Source organism: Giraffa tippelskirchi, chromosome 2 (genome assembly GCF_054371585.1).
Source record: "Giraffa tippelskirchi isolate mGirTip1 chromosome 2, T2T-mGirTip1v1.2.pri, whole genome shotgun sequence".
Lineage (NCBI taxonomy): Eukaryota > Metazoa > Chordata > Mammalia > Artiodactyla > Giraffidae > Giraffa > Giraffa tippelskirchi.
In genome coordinates, this window is record NC_137276.1 from 180,592,149 (window position 1) to 180,616,522 (window position 24,374).

At 37.4% G+C, this 24,374-nt stretch overlaps 1 protein-coding gene across 7 annotated transcripts in view; it reads right to left on the reverse strand.

Moving 5' to 3' along the window:
* DZIP3 (DAZ interacting zinc finger protein 3) overlaps positions 1–24,374 on the reverse strand; it is a 125,507-nt gene that overhangs the window by 42,192 nt on the left and 58,941 nt on the right. For 3 of the 7 annotated variants that reach the window (XM_081572254.1, XM_081572252.1, XM_081572253.1), the window contains 5 exons: positions 10,668–10,744; positions 8,414–9,031; positions 6,336–6,368; positions 5,127–5,296; positions 4,242–4,286 (listed from right to left, as the gene is read on the reverse strand). In XM_081572254.1, coding sequence (XP_081428380.1) covers positions 4,242–4,286; positions 5,127–5,296; positions 6,336–6,368; positions 8,414–9,031; positions 10,668–10,744 — 943 coding nt within the window. The remainder of the gene's footprint in view (positions 1–4,241; positions 4,287–5,126; positions 5,297–6,335; positions 6,369–8,413; positions 9,032–10,667; positions 10,745–24,374) is intronic. The other 4 variants (XM_081572258.1, XM_081572255.1, XM_081572256.1 and 1 more) reach the window with 2 other exon arrangements.

Sequence of the window (24,374 nt, forward strand, 5' to 3'; positions counted from 1 at the left end):
GACATAATTTCATGCATAAGGATTCTGTAGTCACTCTGTATCACACAAACTTCTACATGCTAGAATTTTTCATGTGGAGAACACATAATTAGATAATTTGATGGACTCAGCTTTTTATAACTGGTTGCTTACACTACACTAGACAATTCTTTCCTACTATAACAGTAATTGAGTATAATAGGACTACTGTATATGAAACAGTCATGAAAAATTTTCAGCATTTTTTAGGTTTATACTTCAAAATTTAGATAAAGGATATAAGATCTCTCTTCTATTGTCCAAATTTTTTCTTGATAAACTTATTATTTTATTTTCAAAGTATCTCAATTTTTTAATAAAATAAATTGGAAGTAAACTAAGAATGTTTTTTAAGAAATCCCTAAATAGTTGCTGACTTTGTAAGAAATTTTTAATATTACCAGTGTACAAATTTTGAAGTAGTGATTACATTATTTCTGCTAGTGTTTATTCCCTGTTTAATTTCAATTAGACACAGGACTGGGGCTTTCCATTTAGCTAAAATTGAGTATTTTAGCTAAATGGAAATCTGAGTATTACCATATTTTAATCTTTTGGAAGTAAGGAAGAGATACACTGTAACTCTTGGAGTTTGGATCAGTGATCTAACAGCTGTAGATATATTTGATCAGTCTTACACAGTATTAGACCTGGGACTTACCAATGTCTTGGCAAAAAATAAAAAACATCAGATAAACCAATTTACAAGGCTGTGTTTTATTAGATAAGAACTGTCTAAAAGCAAGGAAAAATATTTATACTCATGTGTTTTAAAAACATAATTTAATTTTAAAAATTTAATTTTCAAGATAACTTTTGATAAATATGAAAATGATACTGATATTTTACTAATCAGATTATAATAAAAATCTTTATCTTGTTCTTGACTTTAATAAGTATTTTGTAAATTTACCTTCATTGTGTAAAATTTCATTTATGACTAAAGTTTGTGTATATACATAATGTAAATTCATGTATAATAAGATGAATTTGCAGTTGGGCAAATACTTTCACTCAGTTTATAATTTAATCTAGACTTTAAATATACATTTCAAGCCAGGAAATAACATTTTTTCACAATAAAGCTTGCATAGCATAGTGATTAGCTATATGCTTAATAAAAAAATCATCTTGAGTCCAAAACCACGAATTGTACAAAAGTGAACGAACCAAAATGTAATGTATGAACTCTGGGTAATTATGATATATGTATGCAGGCCCATCAGTTGTAACAAATGTAACACTATGCTCAGGGATGTTGGTTGAAGAGGCTATACGAATGTTTGGAGTCAGAAAGTATATGGGAGATCTCTGTAACTTTCTCTCAATTTTGCTCTGAACCAAAAAATTGCTCTAAAATTATTAATACAGTCTTGATTTTAAAAAATTAAGCCAATAAAAAAATACTCTTCCTTATCCATTCGTCTGCTGATGGACATCTAGGTTGCTTCCATGTCCTGGCTATTGTAAACAGTGCTGCGATGAACATTGGGGTACACGCGTCTCCTTCAATTCTGGTTTCCTCGGTGTGTATGCCCAGCAGTGGGATTGCTGGGTCATATGGCAGTTCTATTCCCAGTCTTTTAAGGAATCTCCACACTGTTCTCCATAGTGGCTGTACTAGTTTGCATTCCCACCAACAGTGTAAGAGGGTTCCCTTTTCTCCACACCCTCTCCAGCATTTATTGCTTGTAGACTTTTGGATAGCAGCCATTTTGACTGGTGTGAAATGGTACCTCATTGTGGTTTTGATTTGCATTTTTCTAATAATGAGTGATGTTGAGCATCTTTTCATGTGTTTGTTAGCCATCTGTATGTCTTCTTTGGGGAAATGTCTGTTTAGTTCTTTGGCCCATTTTTTGATTGGGTCGTTTATTTTTCTGGAATTCAGCTGCAGGAGTTGCTTGTATATTTTTGACATTAATTGTTTGTCTGTTGCTTCGTTTGCTATTATTTTCTCCCATTCTGAAAGCTGTCTTTTCACCTTGCTTATAGTTTCCTTTGTTGTGCAAAAGCTTTTAATTTTAATTAGGTCCCATTTGTTTATTTTTGCTTTTATTTCCAATATTCTGGGAGGTGGGTCATGGAGGATCCTACTGTGATTTATGTCAGAGATGGTTTTGCCTATGTTTTCTTCTAGGAGTTTTATAGTTTCTGGTCTTACATTTAGATCTTTAATCCATTTTGAGTTTATTTTTGTGTATGGTGTTAGGAAGTGTTCTAGTTTCATTCTTTACAAGTGGTTGACCAGTTTTCCCAGCACCACTTGTTAAAGAGATTGTCTTTTCTCCATTGTATATTCTTGCCTCCTTTGTCGAAGATAAGGTGTCCATAGGTGTGTGGGTTTATCTCTGGGCTTTCTATTTTGTTCCATTGATCTATATTTCTATCTTTGTGCCAGTACCATACTGTCTTGATGACTGTGGCTTTGTAGTAGAGCCTGAAGTCAGGCAGGTTGATTCCTCCAGTTCCATTCTTCTTTCTCAAGATTGCTTTGGCTATTCGAGGTTTCTTATATTTCCATACAAATTGTGAAATGATTTCTTCTAGTTCTGTGAAAAATACCATTGGTAGCTTGATAGGGATTGCATTGAATCTATAGATTGCTTTGGGTAGTATACTCATTTTCACTATATTAATTCTTCCAATCCATGAACACGGTATATTTCTCCATCTGTTTGTGTCCTCTTTGATTTCTTTCATCAGTGTTTTATAGTTTTCTATATACAAGTCTTTTGTTTCTTTAGGTAGATATATTCCTAAGTATTTTATTCTTTTTGTTGCAATGGTGAATGGTATTGTTTCCTTAATTTCTCTTTCTGTTTTCTCATTATTGGAGTATAGGAATGCAAGGGATTTCTGTGTGTTAATTTTATATCCTGCAACTTTACTATATTCATTGATTAGCTCTAGTAATTACTCAGCCATTAAAAAAAATACATTTGAATCGGTTCTATTGAGATGGATGAAACTGGAGCCCATAATTCAGAGTGAAGTAAGCCAGAAAGAAAAACATCAATACAGTATACTAATGCATATATATGGAATTTGAAAAATGGTAACGATAACCCTATATGCGAGACAGAATAAGAGACACAGATGCATAGAACAGTCTTATGGACTCTGAGGGAGAAGGTGAGGGTGGGACGTTCTGGGAGAATAGCATTGAAACATGTATATTATCATATGTGAAACAGAACACCATTCCATGTTCGATGCATGAGATAAATGCTCAGGGCTGGGGCAATGGGATGGCCCAGAGGGATGGGATGGGGAGGGAGGTGGGAGGGGGGTCCAGGAAGGGGAACACATGTAAACCCATGGCTGATTCATGTCAATGTATGGCAAAAACTACTACAATATTGTAAAGTAATTAGCCCCCAACTAAAATAAATAAATTTATTTGAAAAAAAAAACACTCTTGATTTTCTCTTGTAATTTTTCAAGCTATTAAGAGACTTCTTGCTAAAACTGCTATAGACCGTAACTTGCTCATTTTACAACTCTCAAACAACAGGAAGCGGCATAAAAGAAGCTTCTTGGGTTTGTACCATTTTAGTACATTATTGCATTGTTGGCAGAGTCTTAGATACAAAGGAGAAAATCAAGATTTCTTAGGTTTTGAAAAATGCTTCTGAACTTATCTGTAGAAATATGAAAAGAAGCTGTTTTTAAAACAGAGTAGGTATTTTTAAAATGAGAGTGGTATGCAGAAATTAATGAAATTTCAAAGTGATTAATTCAGTTTCTTTATATATTTAAATGTATATATTATGATTTAGGGAAGTAAAGTAGGGCATATTATAAATTTAAATCATTTTCAGAATCTAACATACATAGACTTCTCTATAATCATATATTCAATAAGCTATGAACATTTATAAGTCATTTGTTCTACTTGTCTACTTGGACTAATTTTAAGTTCTAACTATTAACAGTAAAACCAGGGCTTCCTTGGTGACTCAGTGGTAAAGAATCTGCCTGCCGATGTAGGAGATACGAGTTTGATCCCTGGGTTGGGAAGATCCCCTAGAGAAGGAAATGGCAACCCACTCCAGTATTATTGCCTGAAAAATCCCATGGACAGAGGAGCCTGGCGGGCTATAGTCCATGGGGTCGGCAAAAGAGTCGGGCACAAGTTAGCAACTAACCAACAACAGTAAAACCATATATTAAACCTAACTGTTCATAATCAAACATTCCTCCATTATAATGCCTCTTACCTTTTTATTCTTGGTCTTTTTCTTTTTCTTTGGTTTACTCTTAACCTAATAGGTAAGAAACACATCTATTTAATATGCAATTCAAACTGTACAATGCATTATTTTGCAAAATATATTTCCTCTAACCACTTGGAATTTTATCTTCTAAAATAGGTCATAGTTTCCTCTAGCTTCTATGGAACATTAGTTTCATTTTAATTTCAATCTCAGTTTTCTGCTTGAGAATCACTGATGTATAAAGGAACAATATATAACATCAATGAGTAGGATACTGAAAAGAGCTCAGAGATCTTCACTTGCACATGTGCATGTATGACTGACAAAGGAGGTATGTGTGCGTGTGTGTGTGCGCGCGTATGTATGACTAACAATGGAAAAATGCACCTTAAAAAAATCAACATATTCAGGTCCATAAGATGAAAAACTAAACCTAAACAGAATTTAGTGACCACATATTAACTGCTACCACTTATCTGTAAAGAAATACATCCTGGATGATTTTAATTCTACCTCTGTGTAAATAGTATTGAAATATTCTTGTTTTCTCTCCTCTTCTCTCTCCACCTGTTCCCTACTATGCTTTCTTCTACTTTCTGCTAACCTACCACATTCACTCCACCTCTTAGGATGAAGAAACATGTTCAGAAATCTAGCATAGTGCCTGGCACATAATAATTGTTCAATAAATGCTGTCAAAAATACATGATTAAGGCAGGAAGATTGTAGAACAAAGTACTGGGAGAAGAGCCATCCCAATTCAAGCTCTGCATAAACAGTATGATAATATAAACTAAGACTATCTGGGATGCTTTAAGAACAGCACATGTAACAAACTAAAAGCCTTGATTAAGTTCTTCTAATTCAAATATTAATGAGAGCTTATACTTCCTGGAGATCTTTAACAGATTCTGTTGAAGATTCACTGGGTATCGATGCCCCATCTTTATTCATTTCTGCTAAATGTATTTCAGGGATTGATTTCACATTTATATTGTACTCCATAAGAGGTGGACTTAGTTCTTCTTCTTCATTTTGTAACTCTTCTACTTCAATACCTAAATATTAAAACCAAAACACTCAAAATCTGGATGCATATAATTTTAGCTTCATCACTATTTTAAATACATTTACTCCCCCCATAACACCATCCGAGAAATAAAAATAGAAGACATCTTACTCTGTTCAAGTACTAAATGAAAATAAAATGTCCATTTATCAATGATCAAATAATAATAGGTACATATACTAGCCTGAAACCAATCAGTATGAACACAACACTAAGATATTTTATTTTTATCTTAAGCAGACTATAGATATTAGACCATCTAGAACTTAAGTCAACCCTAAATATAAGCTTTTGAGTATCCTGACATTGACCCTGTTAACACTGCAACCAGTATTATTTTAGGGCATAAATTTGAAACATAAAGAAAAGAAGGAAAAGTTCGATTTATTTTTTCCCTTTTTTCCTTCTTTTTCATAACCAAAGGTTGTTAAAGGGTATCAGCCCCTTATTATGTAACTTCTTCTTTGACACCATGCTCCTTGATTATGCTCCAGAGATTCAATCTCTAAACCTGAAGACTTCATTTGACTGGTCACAACTGGTTCAAACAAAAGCCATGGTATTCCTTTCTTAAATATAATTTTAGCTGCAGAATTTGAATTACATTTAAAAAAACCAACAGTACATAAATGAAAATCAAATAATTAGCAACTCATTACCTGGCAAAAAAATATATAGCTTAACAATGGGTAGTTAACCAGATAAAAGCTACATAAGCTAACGAGTAGCATATATGACCAGGTAGAGCAAGCAAGTAGGCATTTTTGTCTGTTGAAGCGTCCTTTGTGTCAAAAGTTAAAATACTCTGTTAGGGTAAACCCCAGGGCACATGTATTAACAGGAAGGCAGAGTAAAAAGGCTCATGCTAGATTCAGCTGATCAGTAGTGATTTGATCATATAATTTTCCAAACTTATAGTAAACACAGTTTATCATACAGTTTATTTGACCAAGTAAAAATCTACAGGTGCCCCTTAGCTACACAGGGTTGAAAGGTCACTTAGGCATTTGGTTTTTAAACATACTTACGTTGACTGCCTGTTATTGACTGTAGAGCAATTCCTATGATACATAAAGAAAAATTTTAGATGTATAATTGCAAATGCAACCAACAAATGTCAGATTGAGAATAAGAAAAACCAGAAAAGTTTTTTTATATTGCACCAATAAATATTATAACTAAAAATAACCAACTTCACTCATGAATGCAGTTTAAACAAGGTATAATTTTTAGATTAAAACATAAATCTTATGTTATAAAGCTTATCTAATCCATGATTAGAGAAAGAAAAGTTAAAAAAAATAGTTCATAATAACGTCTAGAACACCAGTACTTTAAACAAATCAGCAAATTCTTACAATTGACAGTCTAAGGTCATGAAGTAATAATAGGTAATTATGAAGCAAATCTCCATTGTAAGTTTGAGCCTTTTTTTAAGCAAAATCCTGATAAGCAGCCCCTCTCCATACCCATTAATATTTACTAAGCACCTATGATATGTGAGGCTGTATTAGGCTCTAGAGTTTGAAAGGTGAAGAAAAAAGATAACCTTCATAGAGAGTTAGTGGGGACAATGGGTATTAATCAGATACACAAATGAAAACTGCAACTGCAGTAACTACTAGGGAAGAATTATAAGATTCTAGGAAAGCTTCTAGGACTTCCCTGGTGGCTCAGAGGTTAAAGCGTCTGCCTCCAATGAGGGAGACCTGGGTTTGATCCCTGGGTCAGGCAGATCCCCTGGAGAAGGAAATGGCAACCCACTCCAGTATTTTTGCCTGGAGAATCCCATGAACGGAGGAGCCTGGTAGGCTAAAGTCCATGGGGCTGCAAAAAGTCGGACACGACTGAGCGACTTCACTTTCAGGAAAGCTTCCATTAAAGAGACTTGACCAGTAAGCTCTTCAGACTCCCAGAGTGAGAACTGAAATGCCTTGAATTTATTGCTCAAAGCTCTTTCCCAAATATTATCTTTATTCTCATGAGTTTTTGTTATTTAAAATCTTAACAAATTCAAAAAAGAAAAGCCTCTAATTTATAAGTTAGTTTACAAGTCAAGGGTTCCTGACTTTCTTGTATCATCAAACTCAGCATTCTCTTCTTTGATGTTCAAGGACAGCTCTTAAAGATTAAGCAGGAAAACACAATGGTATCCCAGAGCCTTAGCTAAAGGACTAGGATGGGGGTCTAGCAATTATCTCTGAAGAAAATATGGACCAGGTCAATAATTACTAGACTTGGAAAGTTGTATGTTTAAATAGCATCAGTGTAATCATCAGTTGCTCACCAGGTAGTATGACTAATAACTTGGGACCAGGAAAATTCAGCCAGAATAGCACAGTGATGGTTTCAGTGATGCTGACATACCTTCACCTTCACCTTCCATGACAGCTGAGAAGCTATCCTGGAATGTGGGAAGGTGGTCTGAAGTCTTTCCCGTAACGGACAATGTCTGAGCATGGCCACTGTTGACTTTAGACACCTTGCATAAATGTTACCTGATTTTTAAAATTACCTATGACCAATGGAGAGCTAAACTTCCAAACTAAAAGTCACAGTTCTGATAGAAAGGTGAAACATGCACTCATGGTATTTAAAAGAGCATTCTTGAAACACGCAGTACCTGTATTTCATGGTTTTAGGCATCCTTAATTTTGTAGAAGTGATAAAACTCCTCTACTTAAAAATCTTCAACAATTCCTTTATGAAAACACAAACTCCTCTTGAATTTATTCTGTGAACTCTCCCCTACATTACTCAGTATTGCCAAACTTTTTGTTCCTTGAATTATATTTCTATGTTTCTATACCTTTGTTCTTGTTTCCTTCTGAAACATCCTTCTCCATCTTCTTCGCTTGGCTAACTTTTACATTTAATAATTCCTAAGATATTATATTCTCCAGAAAGCCTTTTTGGATTCTCTTAGACTATAATTTCCCATGGTATTCTGAAAACATCTCTAGCACTGTAATTACTATTAATGTCTTGATCAGTCTATTCTCTCAAGAATGTGAGCTCACTGAATCTCCTGGCTTTAGCAGTGTGTCTGGCACATAGCAGACACTTGGTGAAGGTTTACTGGCTTAAGCAAATAACTATTTTGTACCTTGTTGATAGCAGGATAACATCCTCTGGATGATTTCTGGTACTGGTATGCCTAGGTAGATGGACAGTTGATGGTAATCAAGAGAGATATTCTCAATGGGGTTCTCCTTCACTCTGTCAATATCTTCTTTCTTCACCCCAAGGCGCAGAAGAATATCTGAAACTTTTTTCCAAATTGAATTGAATTGTGACTCAGTGAGACCATTCATCAAAATCTCACTAAGGAGGATATCCCTGTATTTGCACAGCCTCAGGATGTCTGCAGACTTAGAGAGATCAGAAGGTGGTGGTTCCATATTCCAGCCTTTTTTGGGTGCAGGGAACACATTCAAATGTTTTATAAGAGCTAATAGGAGGTATAAGTCAAACTGTTTGGACTGTGGTAGCTCCTTGTTTGGGGGATAAAGCAGATGCCATGCTCCACCCAAAGGGTGATTGGTCCAAAGATGGTTGTAGTAGGGTTCCAGTACATTCTTGTGTATAAGAAGCTCTTTTCTCAAAAGAGGGGGTGGCAGAGCCTCATCAAATATTTGCCGAACAATGTCAGTACCAGAAACAATAATTATATGAAGCAGATGATAGAAATAATTATAATCAAGTTTGAAGATAGGCATTTCATCTGAAAATGAATTTTGACAAGTCAAAAGATTCCACATTAATGCTCTTTTTCTATGTGGTTTCAGGTATTACATCCTAAGTTCATGTAGGATAGGCACTATTACAATAGAATGAAGTATATAGTACAGAGCTTTGCCACAGCCAATGCTCAATAAGCATGCTGCTATCTGTCTAGCTATCAAAAAGTCAAAACAAAAACAGTATGTTCCAAGCAAAAGAAATCACAAAAACTCATCACCATAGAAGCCTTTCAACCATTCAGGGTTTTGTTCAAATAAATGATCTGTGGCCACCAAATGGCATAAAAGTATTAGGCCTTTGAATATTTTGAAGACTGTCAAGAATGGTAACTGCCAGTGTTTAATTATACTTTATTTAGGCAATTACGTTTTACCTTAATCAGCATTGTCCAATAAAACTTTCTGTGATGAAAATATTTGAAATTTCTGCTGTCCACTATCCACTGAGAGTGAAAATGCTGCTTGTCTGACATAGGAACTGAGTTTGAAACTTTACCTAATTTTAACAAGTTTAAATTTAAATAGCCACATATGGCTAGTGGCTACCTTATTAGAAAATGCAGAACTATATTAAGAAACGTCAAGTGATTTAATGCCTTGCTCCTCAAAGTATAGTCCATTGACCAGCAACAGCAACTTCCACATGGGAGCCGGCTAGAAATATAGAATCTCAGGTCTTACCCCAGAGTTACTGAATTGGCACCTACAGCACCTACAATTTAACAAAATCACAGATAATTCAAACATATATTAGTTTGAGACACACCAATCTAATGAACCTCTTACTCTTATCTTCCCAAAAAAGAAACTAATAACTAAGTAGGTGTTTCATCAATGAAATGGAATAAGGCATGAGACTGAACTATTTGGTATTTTTTCTGGTTTAGTAGCACCTCCAAAGGATGAAAGCAGACTGAGAAGAATTAGAAAGTAATAAGAATTTGGTATATGATGGTATATTTTTAAACTAATAGAGTGTTTATCATAAAGTGTAGCTTTATTGTTTTATCCTTAATGAGTGTTTCAAAAGATGTTTAAAGTAATATTCTTGCTTAATATACTTGACACAAACTGTGGAGGCAAGCAAGGTTACAAAGCAAGTGACTCAAGGAGCTTTCTCTGGGCTGCCAAATAAGAAGCTGGCTAGAATCAGGGACATACCCAAGCAAGAAGGAATGCCACCAGACTACACTTCCCTGGGGCCAGGAGACCTTAAGGTCTCCAAGTGCTGAGCAGCTGGCATTTGCTAGCACACTCCTGAAGAGGTGGCACCATCTGGACTTAGAGCCCAAAATGTTCATTCTTTCCAATTCATGCTTTTAACAGGGAACGCAGCAAAGAAGGAGAGGTTGGTAAGAAAGATCAGATGAAGCTCAATCTGTATAGCCACAGTTATGCACTACCTCTCTGTAGAGGCAAGGTAATGTGATACCCATACACCTGATATTTCTGTCAGTGAATTCCAGCCTATACGAAGTGATGCTTGTTAGTGTAAACCCAAGCCCATGAATGACAAACACAAATAAACATATGGTTGTTAATGGCACGATACTTTACAAAGAAAGTCAAAATTTTTAACACAGTTTTTAATAGCAGACATATGAAAGTAAAATATACCTTTTGTACCAAATTTTAAACTGATCTTCGGTCTTATATCAGTATCAGTTATTTTCAGAGACATCAACTTTTTATAGCTGCAATTGGAAAAAAATAAGTTAAAAATGTCAGTGAAGATTTTTGGTTTCTGCATGGCTAAGTCAGTGAGCACTTTCTTCTTCTACTCCTGGAAATAATTTAAAAGCAAAGGAGAAAATTAAATGAACAAATAAAAACACCAACAATAACAACCCTACAAGGCCATTTTCACTGGAATTCAGAGGCAAGTAGAATTGTTAGATTTCATACAAAAAGAATCACATGACTAGCTTGTTTGCAAGAAGACTGTATGGTAGCAAAAAAATAGAAGTCTTTGCACTGTACAAAGTCAGCAAACCTGGAACTCCTCCCACACCCTCTTCCACCACAGAATCTTCTTACCAATAACTATTCTAAGAAAACTCATTTAATTACTGCATGCATGCTCAGTCGCTCAGTTGTGTCTGACTCTTGGCAACCCTTTGGACTGTAGCCCACCAGGCTGCTCTGTCCATGAGATTTTTTAGGCAGGAATACTGGAATGGGTTGCCATTTCCTCCTCAATGGGATCTTCCCCAACTAGGGATCAAACTTGTGTCTCCTGCATCTCCTGCATCAGTGGCAGATTCTCTACCATTGATCCATTGGGGAAGCCCCCCTTTTAATGACTAGCGATTACAAGAGACACAAAGAAAGAAACTGGCATAGTGTCAATACAAATAACTAGGAAAAAATGAGAGAAAAGTAGCAAGATTTATTAAATAGACTAAATATTAAGTAAATGCTGCCATGAAACAGATGAAAAAATTTGGCACTTGACTTCGAAAAGAACTCTCCCACAGAAAACAATACAAAAAAAAAAAAAAGCAACACTAGAACGTACGCTTAGCTTAAAGGACAGAGATGTTTGTGGTGGTTGTTACTGATTTTATCTCCAGCATCAGCATAACAGTGCCAATCATCTGCTACAGTGAAAACATTTTAAACTCTAACAATATATAGGAACAGCAAAGACACTGAGTAAAAGGAATTCTACATTGCCAGCGAGAGTGCAAATCGGTAAAACTACTGTGGGAAACAGTTCAGCAAAATCTAGTAAAGTTGAAGATATGAATAGATGGCCTAGCAATTATACTCCTAGGAATACACTCTGGAGAATTTTTTGCACATATACACCTGGAGACATAGATAAGAATGTTCATCATAGAACTGTAGTTACAGTCTAAAACTGGAAACAACCCATATATCTATCAGTGATAGAACGACTAAAGTAGTATAGCTATAAATGTGTCCAAGGGATTCTCCAGGCAAGAATACTGAAATAGCTTGCCATTTCCTTCGCCACAGGATCTTCCGACCCAGGAATCGAACCCAGGTCTCCAGCACTGCAAGCAGATTCTTTACCGACTGAACTATGAGGGAAGCCCCATAGCTATAAATGAAACAGACCAATGAAATGAAAAACTGTAATAAGAAAAAAATTTCAGTGTCTATTTAAAAGCATAAAAATGAGTGTTTAAATGTATATAAAGTGCAAAACAGGAAAAAATAAACTATACTTATAAGCAACAGTATATTATGAATTCAGGAAATATGTAGAAGTAAAATATATGATGCACAAAAATGGAAAGAAATCAGACTATATTATTGTAATGCTCATACACTATTTATGATGCATTATTTAAAAACAGATTTTTATAGGTTAAAAATGTGTATCATCACATTTTAAATCAACTATATTGTAATAAAATAATTTTTAAATGTGTATCATAGGTCTCAGAGCAGTCACTTAAAAAATATAACAAACAAAAAATCTGCTATCAGGAAACAAAAAACAAGGGCAGATGGGAAAAATTAAAAACAACTAGGAAGACATTTAAATCCAATGCAATCAAGAATTACAGCAAATGTATGTGGAAATGACCATCCAATTTAAAGACAGACATTGTCAAGCTGGATATTAAAAAAAAAAACAACCAAGACCTATGTTATCTGTAAGAAACCCTCTTTAAAGGTAAAAATATATATGTGCTATGTGCTAAGTCACTTCAGTCGTGTTCGAGTCTCTGCTATGCTATGGACTGTAGCCTGCCAGGCTCCTCTATCTGTGGGATTATATAAGTGGAAGTAAATGGTTGCAAAAAGATATGCCACACAAACACTAACTAAAAGCTGGAATAGTTATGCAAATATCATATAATAAATTAAAGCAAAAATATTATCAGGGATAATCAGGGATATCCTTTTATATAAGGATAAAGGACTCAAATCATCAAGAAAAAAAGAAAGTAACTCTATATATGTGTGTAGTATCTAATGAAAAGTGTTTAAAAATATACAAATAGGCAATAGAAAAAGACAATATATCGACATCAAACTTCAACATTTCCCTCTTAGTAATTGATAGAAAAAGTAAACTGATAATCAGTAGTGATACAGAAACACTGAAACAAAACTAATAAATCAACTTGGTATATTAATAGAACATGGTACTAAACAAAGGCAGATATAGTCCAAATGCACGAGACACTTATCAAGATACACAATATTTAAGTGTCATAAAAGAAATCGCCACAATTTTTAAGGCTATAATGCTTGAAAATACATCTGTGACCACAAGGAATGAGATTGGGATTCACATCTAGAAACACAGTTGAAATATCCCCAAATATTTGGCAATTATATAACACACTCCCACAGTTATAGACACACACAGTTAGAAGATAATCTGAGTTGAAAAACCTAAAAACAACTTACATATTAAAATGGATGGGACACAGCAAAAGCAGTGATGCTAAAGGAAAGCTGGTCTATAAAGAAAAAAAATGTCTCAAATCAATCATGAAATCTTTCATTTTAAAAAATTAGAAAAATGTGAGAAAGCTGAACCCAAAGCAAGCAGAAGCAAGGATGTATAACAAAAGTAAGAACAGAAAACGATGAATTGAAAACAGAAAAATATTAGAGAAAATCAATGAAATGAACTGATTCTTTGAAAGGATCATCACAATTGATAAACTTCTAGTCATAATGATCAAGCAAAAAAAGACACAAATTTCCAACATCAGAAATGAATAGGGTGACATCACTGAAGAATCTACAGACATTTAAAAGGGATCATATGGGAATATTACAAATAACTTTATGCAAAGATACACAACTTGAATGAAATTGACAAATTCCTTGAAAAAGACAAACTACCAAAGCTCATTCAAGAAAAAAAAAATCTTAATAGCCATGTATCTCTTACACAGAAGAACTATACAAAAAAGATCTTCATGACCCAGATAACCACAATGGTGTGATCACTCACCTAGAGCCAGACATCCTGGAATGCGAAGTCAAGTGGGCCTTAGGAAGCATCACTACTAACAAAGCTAGTGGAGGTGATGGAATTCCAGTTGAGCTACTTCAAATCCTAAAAGATGATGCCGTGAAAGTGTTGCATGCAATATACAAGCAGATTTGGAAAACTCAGCAGTGGCCACAGGACTGGAAAAGATCAGTTTTCATTCCAATCCCAAAGAAAGGCAATGACAAAGATGCTCAAACTACCACACAATTGCACTCATCTCACACTCTAGTAAAGTAATGCTCAAAATTATCCAAGCCAGGCTTCAATAGTACGTGAACAGTGAACTTCCAGATGTTCCAGCTGGATTTAGAAAAGGCAGAGGAACTAGAGATCAAATTACCAACATCACTGGATCATTGAAAAAGCAAGAGAGTTCCAGAAAAACATCTATTTCTGCTTCATTGACTATGCCAAAGCCTTTGACTGTGTGGATCACAACAAACCGTGGAAAATTCTAAAAGGGATGGGAATACCAGACCACCTGACCTGCCTTCTGAGAAATCTGTATGCAGGTTGGGAAGCAACAATTAGAACTGGACATGGAACAACAGACTGGTTCCAAATAGGGAAAGGAGTATGTCAAGGCTGTATATTGTCACCCTGCTTATTTAACTTATATGCAGAGTACATCATGAGAAACGCTGGGCTGGATGAAACACAAGCTGGAATCAAGATTGCCGGGAGAAATATAAATAACCTCAGATATGCAGATGGCACTACCCTTATGGCAGAAAGTGAGGAACTAAAGAGCCTCTTGATGAAAGTGAAAGAGGAGAGTGAACAAGTTGGCTTAAAACTCAACATTCAGAAAACTAAGATCATGGTATCTGGTCCCATCACTTCATGGCAAATAGGTGGGAAAACAGTAGAAACAGTGACAGATTTCCTCTTCTTGGGCTCTAAAATCACTGCAGATGGTGAGTGCAGCCATGAAATTAAAAGACGCTTGCTCCTTGGAAGAAAAGTTATGACCCACCTAGACAGCATACTTGGAGAAGGCAATGGCAACCCACTCCAGACTCCAGTACTCTTGCCTGGAAAATCCCAGCAACAGGGGTGCCTGGTGGGCTGCAGTCCATGGGGTCGCTAAGAGTTGGACGCGACTGAGCAACTTCACTTTCACTTTTCACTCTCATGCATTGGAGAAGGCAATGGCAACCCACTCCAGTGTTCTTGCCTGGAGAATCCCAGCGACGGGGGAGCCTGGTGGGCTGCCGTCTATGGGGTCACACAGAGTCAGACACGACTGAAGCGACTTAGCCGCAGCAGCAGCAGCAGACAGCATACTAAAAAGCAGAGACATTACTTTGCCAACGAAGGTCCGTCTAGTCAAAGCTATGGTTTTTCCAGTGGTCATGTATGTATGTGAGAGTTGGACTATAAAGAAAGCTGAGCACCGAAGAAGTGATGCTTTTGAACTGTGGTGTTGTAGGAGACTCTTGAGAGGCTCTTGGACTGCAAGGAGATCCAACCAGTCCATCCTAAAGGAAATTGGTCCTGAATATTCATTGGAAGGACTGATGCTGAAGCTGAAACTCCAATACTTTAGCCACCTGATGCAAAGAACTGACTCATTTGTAAAGACCCTGATGCTGGGAAAGATTGAAGGCGGGAGGAGAAGGGGACGACAGAGGATGAGATGGTTGGATGGCATCACTGACTCAATGGACATGAGTTTAAGTAGGCTCTGGGAGTTGGTGATGGACAGGGAGGCCTGGTGTGCTGCAGTCCATGGGGTCGCAAAGAGTTGGAACGACTGAGTGACTGAACTGAACTGATCTCTTAAAAAAAATTAATTAATATGTAAAAGAAAATTCCACAAAGAAAGTTCCAGTCCAGATGGCTTCTCGAGTAAACATTCAAAACATTTATAAAATTGTTGTTGTTGTTCAGTCGCCCAGGTGTGTCCAACTCTTTGCGACCCCATGGACTGCAGCATGCCCGGCCTCCTTGTCCCTCACCATCTTCCAGAGTTTGCCCAAGTTCATGTTCATTGCATTGATGATGCCGTCCACCCATCTCATCCTCTGCCACTTTCTTCTCCTTCTGCCTTCAATCTTTCCCAGCATCAGGGACTTTTCCAAAGAGTCATCTGTTTGCCTCAGATGACCAAAATACTGGAGCTTCAGCTTCAGCATCAGTCCTTCCAGTGAATATTCAGGGTTAATCTCCCTTAAGATTGACTGGTTTGATTTCCTTGCGGTCCAAGGGACTTTCGGGAGTCTTCTAAAGCACCACGTTAAAAGGCATCAGTGTTCTTCCTTCTTTACAGTCTAGCTCTCAGAACCATATGTGACCAGTGGGAAGACCACACCCTTGACCATATGGACCTTTGTCAGCAGAGTAATGTCTCTGCTTTTCAATACACTGTCTAGGTTTGTCATCGCTTTCCTGCCAAGAAGCAATTATCTTCTGATTTCATGGCTACAGTCACCGTCCACAGTGATTTTGGAGACCAAGAAAAGGAAATCTTCACTACTTCCACCTTTTTCCCCTTCTATTTGCCATGCGGTAATGGGGCTGGATGCCACAATCTTAGTTTTCTTAATATTTAGTTTTAAGCTGGCTCTTTCACTCTTCTCCTTCATCCTCATCTAGAGGCTCTTTTAGTTCCTCTTTGCTTTCTGCCATTAGAGTGGTATCATCCACATATCTCAGGTTGTTGGTGTTTCTCCCACCTATCTTGATTCTGACCTTTAATTCATCTAGCATGGCATTTGTCATGATGTGCTCAGCACATAGGTTAAACAAACAGGGTGACAGCAGACAGCCCTGTCGTACTCCTTTCTCGACCTTGAAGCAATCAGTTGTTCCATACAGGGTTCTAATTGTTGCTTCTTGACCCACATACAGGTTTCTCAGGAGACAGGTAAGATGGTTTGGAATTCCCATCTCTCTAAGAGCTTTCCACAGTTTGTCATGATCCACACAGTCTAAGGCTTTAGTGTAGTTGATGAAACAGACATAGATGTTTTTCTGAAATTCCCTTGCTTTCTCTATAATCCAGGGAATGTTGGCAATTTGATCTCTAGTTTTCTAGATCTCTTCCTTTTCTAAACCCTGCTTGGACATCTGGAAGTTCTTGGTTTGCATAATGCTGAAGCCTAGCATGCAAAATTTTAAGCATGATCTTACCATCATGGGAGATGAGTGGAACTGTCCAATGGTTAGCACATTCTTTGGTACTAACCTTCTTGGGAACTGGGATAAGGATTGACCTTTCCCAGCCCTGCTGGCCACTGCTGGGTCTTCCAGATTTGTTGACATAATGAATGCAACACCTTGACACCATTGTCCTTTAGGGATTTGAATAGTTCTGCTGGAACTTCATCGTATCCACTAGCTTTATTAACAGTGCTTCTTAAGGCCCACTTGACTTCACACTCTAGAATGTCTGACTCTGGGTGACTAACCACACCATTGTAGTAATACAGTTCATTAAGATCTTTTTTATACAGTTCTTCCATGTATTCTTTCCATTTCTTCTTGATCTCTTCAGCATCTCTAGGTCTCTACCATTTTTATCCTTTATTGTGCCCATCTTTGGGTGGAATGCTACCTTGATATTTCCAACTTTTCTGAAGAGATCACTAGTCTTTCCCTTTTTGTTGTTTTCTTCTATTATTAAACACTGTTCATTGAAGGTGGCCTTCTTTTCTCTTCTAGCTATTCTTTGAAACTCTGCATTTAATTGGATGTACCTTTCCCTCTCTCCCTTGCTTTTTGCTTCTCTTCATTCTTCCACTATTTGTAAAGCCTCCTCAGATAACCACTTTGCCTTGTTTTTCTTTTTCTTTGGGATGGTTTTGTTCACCACCTCCTGTACAATATTACGGGCCTCAGTCCATAGTTCTTCAGGCACTGAAGACTAAAATAAGGCACTTAAGACACTGAAGAAAATAGACTGTTATCTAGATCTAGTCCCTTGAAACAGTCCCTTATCTATTCGTTACCTCTACCGTGAATTCATACAGGATTTAAGTTATACCTGGCTGGCGTTGTGTTTTTCCCGGTTTTCTTTAGTTTAAGCCTGAATTTTGCTATGAGGAGCTGATGATCTGAGCCACAGTCAGCTCCAGGTCTTGTTTCTGCAGACTGTATACAGCTTTTCCATCTTAGGCTACAAAGAATGTAATCAATTTGATTTTGGTATTAACCATTTGGTGATGTCCATGTGTAAAGTTGTCTCTTCTGTTGTCAAAAAAGAGTATTTGCTATGACTAGTGCATTCTCTTGGTAGAATTCAGTTAGCCTTTGCCCTGATTTATTTTATTCTCCAAAGCCAAACTTGCCTGTTACTCCAGGTATATCATGACTTCCTACTGTCACATTCAAATCCCCGATGATGAATACAACATCTTTTTATGGCGTTAGTTCTAGGAGGTTGTCTAGGTCTTCATAGAGCTGATCAACTTCAGCTTCTTTGGCATTGGTGGAAGGGGCGTAGACTTGGATTACTGTGATGTTGAATGTTTTGCTTTGGAAACGAACCAAGATCATTCTGTCATTTTTGAGGCTGCACCCAAGTACTGTATTTCAGACTCTTTTGTTGATTATGAGGACTACTCTTCTATGGGATTCTTGCCCACAGTATTAGGTATAATGGTCATCTGAATTAAATTTGCCCATTCCCGTCCATTTTGGTTCGCTGACTCCTAAGATGTTGTTTATTCTTACCATCTCCTGCTTGACCACATCCAATTTTCCTTGATTCATGGACCTAACATTCCAGGTTCCTATACAATAGTTTTCTTTGCAGCACTGGATTTTACTTTCAACAGCAGACACATCAACAACTGAGTGTCGTATCCACTTTGGCCCAGCTGCTTCTTTCATTCTGGGGCTATTGGTGATTCTCTTCCACTCTTCCCCAGTAGCATATAGGACACCTTCACACCTGGGTGGAGAAGGCAATGGCACCCCATTCCAGTACTCTTGCCTGGAAAATCCCATGGATGGAGGAGCCTGGTAGGCTGCAGTCCATGGGGTCGCTAAGAGTCGGACACGACTGAGCGACTTCACTTTCACTTTTCACTTTCATGCATTGGAGAAGGAACCGGCAACCCACTCCAGTGTTCTTGCGTGGAGAATCCCAGCGACGGGGGAGCCTGGTGGGCTGCCGTCTATGGGGTCGCACAGAGTTGGACACGACTGAGCGACTTCACTTTCACTTTTCACTTTCATGCATTGGAGAAGGAAATGGCAACTCACTCCAGTGTTCTTGCCTGGAGAATCCCAGGGACGACGGAGCCTGCTGGACTGCCGTCTATGGGGTCGCACAGAGTCGGACACGAATGAGGTGACTTAGCAGTAGCAATCACACCTGGGGGACTCATCTTTTGGTGTCATATCTTTTTGACCTTTTATACGGTTCAAAGCATTTATAAAATAGACAGTATCAAGGCAGCATTCTGACAAAATAAAAGTAGGAAAATTTTCAAACTCATTTTAGGACGCTAGCATTATATTGATACCAAATCTAAACAAAGACGTTACAAAAACAAACAAATAAACTTTGGATCAATTTCCCCTAGTTGCAAAGGGCAGAAATCCTTTAATTATACTAGAAAATTGATTCAAATGACAAAGATTCTCTCCAAGACCAAACTCTAGTCAGGTCCTTTTGAACTCTTTTTCATTTAGGCCCCATGCTTGTCCAGGTGCTCAACAGCTCCAAATTAGGAAGAATCCTGCTAAGTCAATTTTAGCCAGAATCCGCTACTGGTTATTTGGTCACTCTTGGTATCAGACCAAATTCCTCTCCTTCATATTTCCTCAGGTAATATTGATTATCTTGGCCTGACTTCAGCAAGAGTACTATTAGGTAAGTTTAACAAAGAATTACCCTTGATGATTCTTAGTAATTTTTCATCCACTGACTCCCACTCAGCTCCCTGACTATAAACTCCTACTTGTCCAGTCTCACTCCCTACTACAAAACCCTTAGCAGTAGTCTCTATGCCTCTCATGAAAGTTCTCAATAAAGCTTGCCTTATCATATTAAAGCTCATCATGAATAATATTTTTAACAACACCAATGAAGTGACATCATTAAGACAGCAACAAAGACATTCCAGACTTCAGTCTCCCTCACAGAAAGACTAACGAGTAACTCTCCAGAGACAAGACACATTTATGAAAAATCCAAGAACCCAACTGTGAGGCTGAAGCATCCCCCTGGACAACAGAGACAAAGAAGAGCTATCTTAAAAGGATTAGAAAAGCAGTCCTTCTTTGACCACATACCCGTCTCCCAGGCTGGCACAGCACTGAACCAAGAGGGTCCCTCTGGGCCTACAGTTTCTCCAGTGAGAAAAGGAAAACTCAAGATAGGCATCTGGCAACCTAGCATTGGAGGAGGCTTACGTTTGGGTCTTGCCTCATGGGGATCACTGAGGCAAATCTACTGAGCTCAACCATTGGGTACCAGATAAACAGAGAAGAGGGGTAGAAATTACAGCAAGCAGTGCTTGTATTTTGGCAGACTACATTCCTTCTTGCAGTGGCTCCTGAAAAAGGCAAAAACAAGAATGTAGCAAATAAATAAAGCTTAAGGGATTTATAGGACAATGATAAGAGAAACAATACACTCATATAGTAATCCCAGAAGGAGATGAGAAAGAAAAAGTGACAGAAAGAGTATTTAAAAAAAATAATGTCCCTTTCCTAAACTTAAGGTGCAAAATAGGCTTCCAGATACACAGGGCTCAAAGAACCACAAATGGATTGAACCTTAAAAAGACTGCACTGAGATGTATTGTAACTTATTTAACAAAAGTAAAAGACAAAAAGAGACCTTTGAAAATAGAGAGAAAAGCAACATTGCCTTGACATCAGTCTTGGAAATGATTTTTTAATATGACATCAAAAGCACATATAAAAAAGCAAAAATAACTAAGTGGGACTACATCACACTGAAAAGCTTCTACACACTGAATGAAATAGTCAACAAAATGAAAAGGCAACCTACAGACTGTAAAAAGTCTGCCCGCAATGCAGAAGACCCAGGTTCAGTCCTTGGGTTGGAAAGACCCCCTAGAGAAAGAAATGGCAACCCACTCCAGTATTCTTGCCTAGAGAATCCCATGGATGGAGGAGCCTGGCAGGCTACAGTCCATGGGGTTGCAAAGAGTCAGACACAACTGAGTGACTAACACTTCTTCACTTTATGTGTCCAAAGGAAATACAATTTCTGTCTCAGAGACATCTATATCCCCATGTTCATCGAAGCATCATTTACAGCAGCCAAAACATGGAAAACAACTTTAGTGTCTGTTAATGGATGAATGGATAAAGAAAATTTGGCGTATATATATACATATATATACGCACACACACCATGGAATACTACTCAGCCATAAAAAGAAGGGAATACTGCCATTTGTGATAAATGGGTAAACTGGAGGGCATTATGCTAAGTGAAATAAGCCCAACAGTGAAAGACAAATACTGCACAATCTCACTTATATGTGGGAGCTGAAAAACCCTGAACAAAAAAACCACCCCTGGTGATTGCCAGGGGTGGGAGTGAAGAGGAAAAGTTAAAATTTTATATAACCTCCTGCTCCTTCTGCCTCTGTAACCCAGCTTGCTCCTTGCAAAGTCTGTATCACGTAGGTCTCAGAAAGTAGGGACTCAAAATACTAGGAACTGGAGCTTATCTCACTCACGTTTGTCCTGCTCTTTACAATTGCCCTAGCCCCCGCAAACCCGCAAACCCACTTAATCATGCCTGTCTGTGTATAAAAAAAACTCTGTAACCCTGTTGTTTGGGGCTCAGAGCTTGGAGTGTTAACTCCTCTGGGTCCCCTGGCATAATAAACCTGAGTTCGCCAACTCTCCGAGTGTAGTGCTTGGTTTCTCGAGTACTTGTTACTGCAGCATTTCTGGAGGCCCCAGTCAAATTCCAACCACACTGGCCTCTTGAGCCACTGGACTGGTGGCTCAGCCTGGCTGAATCCAAGGAACCCAGAGACAAATAAGGAGGTGTGCTACCTGACGGTATTCCGGGTTCTCTTTCAGATCAGTGTTCTGACTCTCTGGACGGCCAAGCCCCGACTGGACTCATTGGAGGGACGGACCAACTTACCAGGAATGGCCGCAGGATAAGGTAAGGCTCTGGGGTCAGTTCCCAGGCAGGAAACTACCCCAACGGGAAGAGGAGACTAATCACCTCCTTGGGCTCCCAGGAAGGGAGCACTAGATAGGGAGAACTGGGGACTTGGGAGGAAGGAAGGCATTGTAACTGATAACCTCCTTGGGGCTCCCAGGAAGGGAGCAACAGTTAAGCAAACCAGGGAACTTGGGAGGAATGCAGCCATTGTGACTGATAATCTCCTTGGAGGTCCCAGGAAGGGAGCAACAGTTAAGGAAACCTGGGGACTCAGGAGAAGGGAGGCATTGTGATAGCCTCTGAATGATTGTGAGTGCATGATTGCTGATTGAATGGAGTGAAAGAAACATTTTTTGGAAACTGCAAAGCCAATTCTTTTTGCATATACAGTTAAAAATAACTAGCTTGTTAAAATGCCTGCCAAGGAAAAAGCTTGAAGTTAACCCTTTCCATGTCCTTGAAATACACAGCCCACTTTGCCTGAGACCTTAGCCTTGGGCAAATTAGAACTTCAAGCAAAGAAAAAAAAGGTGTCAAAGAGATATTGTAAATCTCAAACAGAAAACTATAAGATCTCTGTCTGTCTGTCTGGATTTATGTATGTCTCAGTGTATGCTTTTTTTTTTTTCTGATAATATTGTTGAAGTTGTAAATGCGTTCTAATTTAATTGACCTAAAGAAAAGTAAGTGCTTATAAATCCAACAATTCTAAGTACAAGAAAAATAAACCTAAATAAATTTCAGATTCACATAAACTGGGAAATATTCAATATTAAATATCTAGTATTAATGTTTGTTTGCTAATCTAATAAGGAAGTAACATGTATGTTTTTAATAAAGAAGATATAAAAAATAAAATTTTCTTTTATAAAGGGAAAACAAAGTAGGTCTGACCTACAGGTAGCTGTTACAGAAAGTGATTAAAAGGTTTGTGGAAAATGGACCCTAAAAAGTTTTATGCATGGTTAGGACTAAGTTTAAAATAAATTTAATTAAGTTTACCTAAATGAGTTTAAAGTAAGCTGGTGCAAAACTTGAATTTGGCCTTTCTCTCTGTTAAGAGGACATACTTTCTTCAGATGTTGAACTACTTTCAATAATAGATTTAAGTTTCTTTACCTCTTAATTGATCTGTTCTAAATTTACCTTTAAAATCTTTTGTTAACTTTGGCTAAGTGAATAACTATTATTTCACAGTGACTTGTATGATCCTACCTGACTGTTATAAACCCTTTTGATATTTATTGATAAAACTTCCTAAATAACTTGACTTCTAGCTAACTTTGGGATGCTTCAGAGGGCCCCTAGCTATTAAGCTACCTGGGTTCATTGGACATGTTAAATTACATGGGAAGTACTGTTGAAGTGAAGTGAAAGTTGCTCAGTCGTGTCCAACTCTTTGCGATCCCATGGACGATACAGTCCATGGAATTCTCCAGGCCAGAATACTGGAGTGGATAGCCTTTCCCTTCTCCAGGGGATCTTCCCAACCAAGGGATCAAACCCAGGTCTCCTGCATTGCAGCCAGATTCTTTACCAGCTGAGCCACAAGGGAAGTACTGTTGAAGGGGTGATAAATCTTTTCAGATTATACTGTATGGTTGATGTTACTAATATAGGTATCCCAAAACTGTGTACAATTCATATAGATCTGATATGTCCTGATAAAATATGGTCAATTACATAATTCTAGTTATATTAAAATGTTATGACCAGGTTTCTTTGTCAATTGCTATAGAATCGGATTTTAAACATACTTTCTATAGTTTTATTCTTATGCCTTTAAAAAAATACCGCTAGTTCTTCAAGATTTATAGAAAAGAGTTTCTAATATTAAGCAAATAAACAAATTTTGTTATTAACAGTAAGCTGGTACCAGACTGGAATTTGGTCTTCTATTTAGAGAACAAAGTTCTTAAAATGCAGCTTTCAATAACAGATTATGAATTTCTTTGCCTAAAAATTTAAGTGATTTATATTTGTTTTTAAAATCTTTTTGTTACTTTGATAAATAAACATCATTTAAGATTATGGTACATGTAGACAAAGTTCATCCTGCTTCAACAACAAAAAAAACCCTCACAGTTAGACTTTTGCTATCCTGATGTCCTTAAAACATGGCAATAGCCTGCTCCTAAATCAGGAAATTAAAAATGGATAAAAACAGCTGAAAATCAAAGAACCAGGGCTATGGGAAATCCAAGACAGCCGCTTGGCTTTC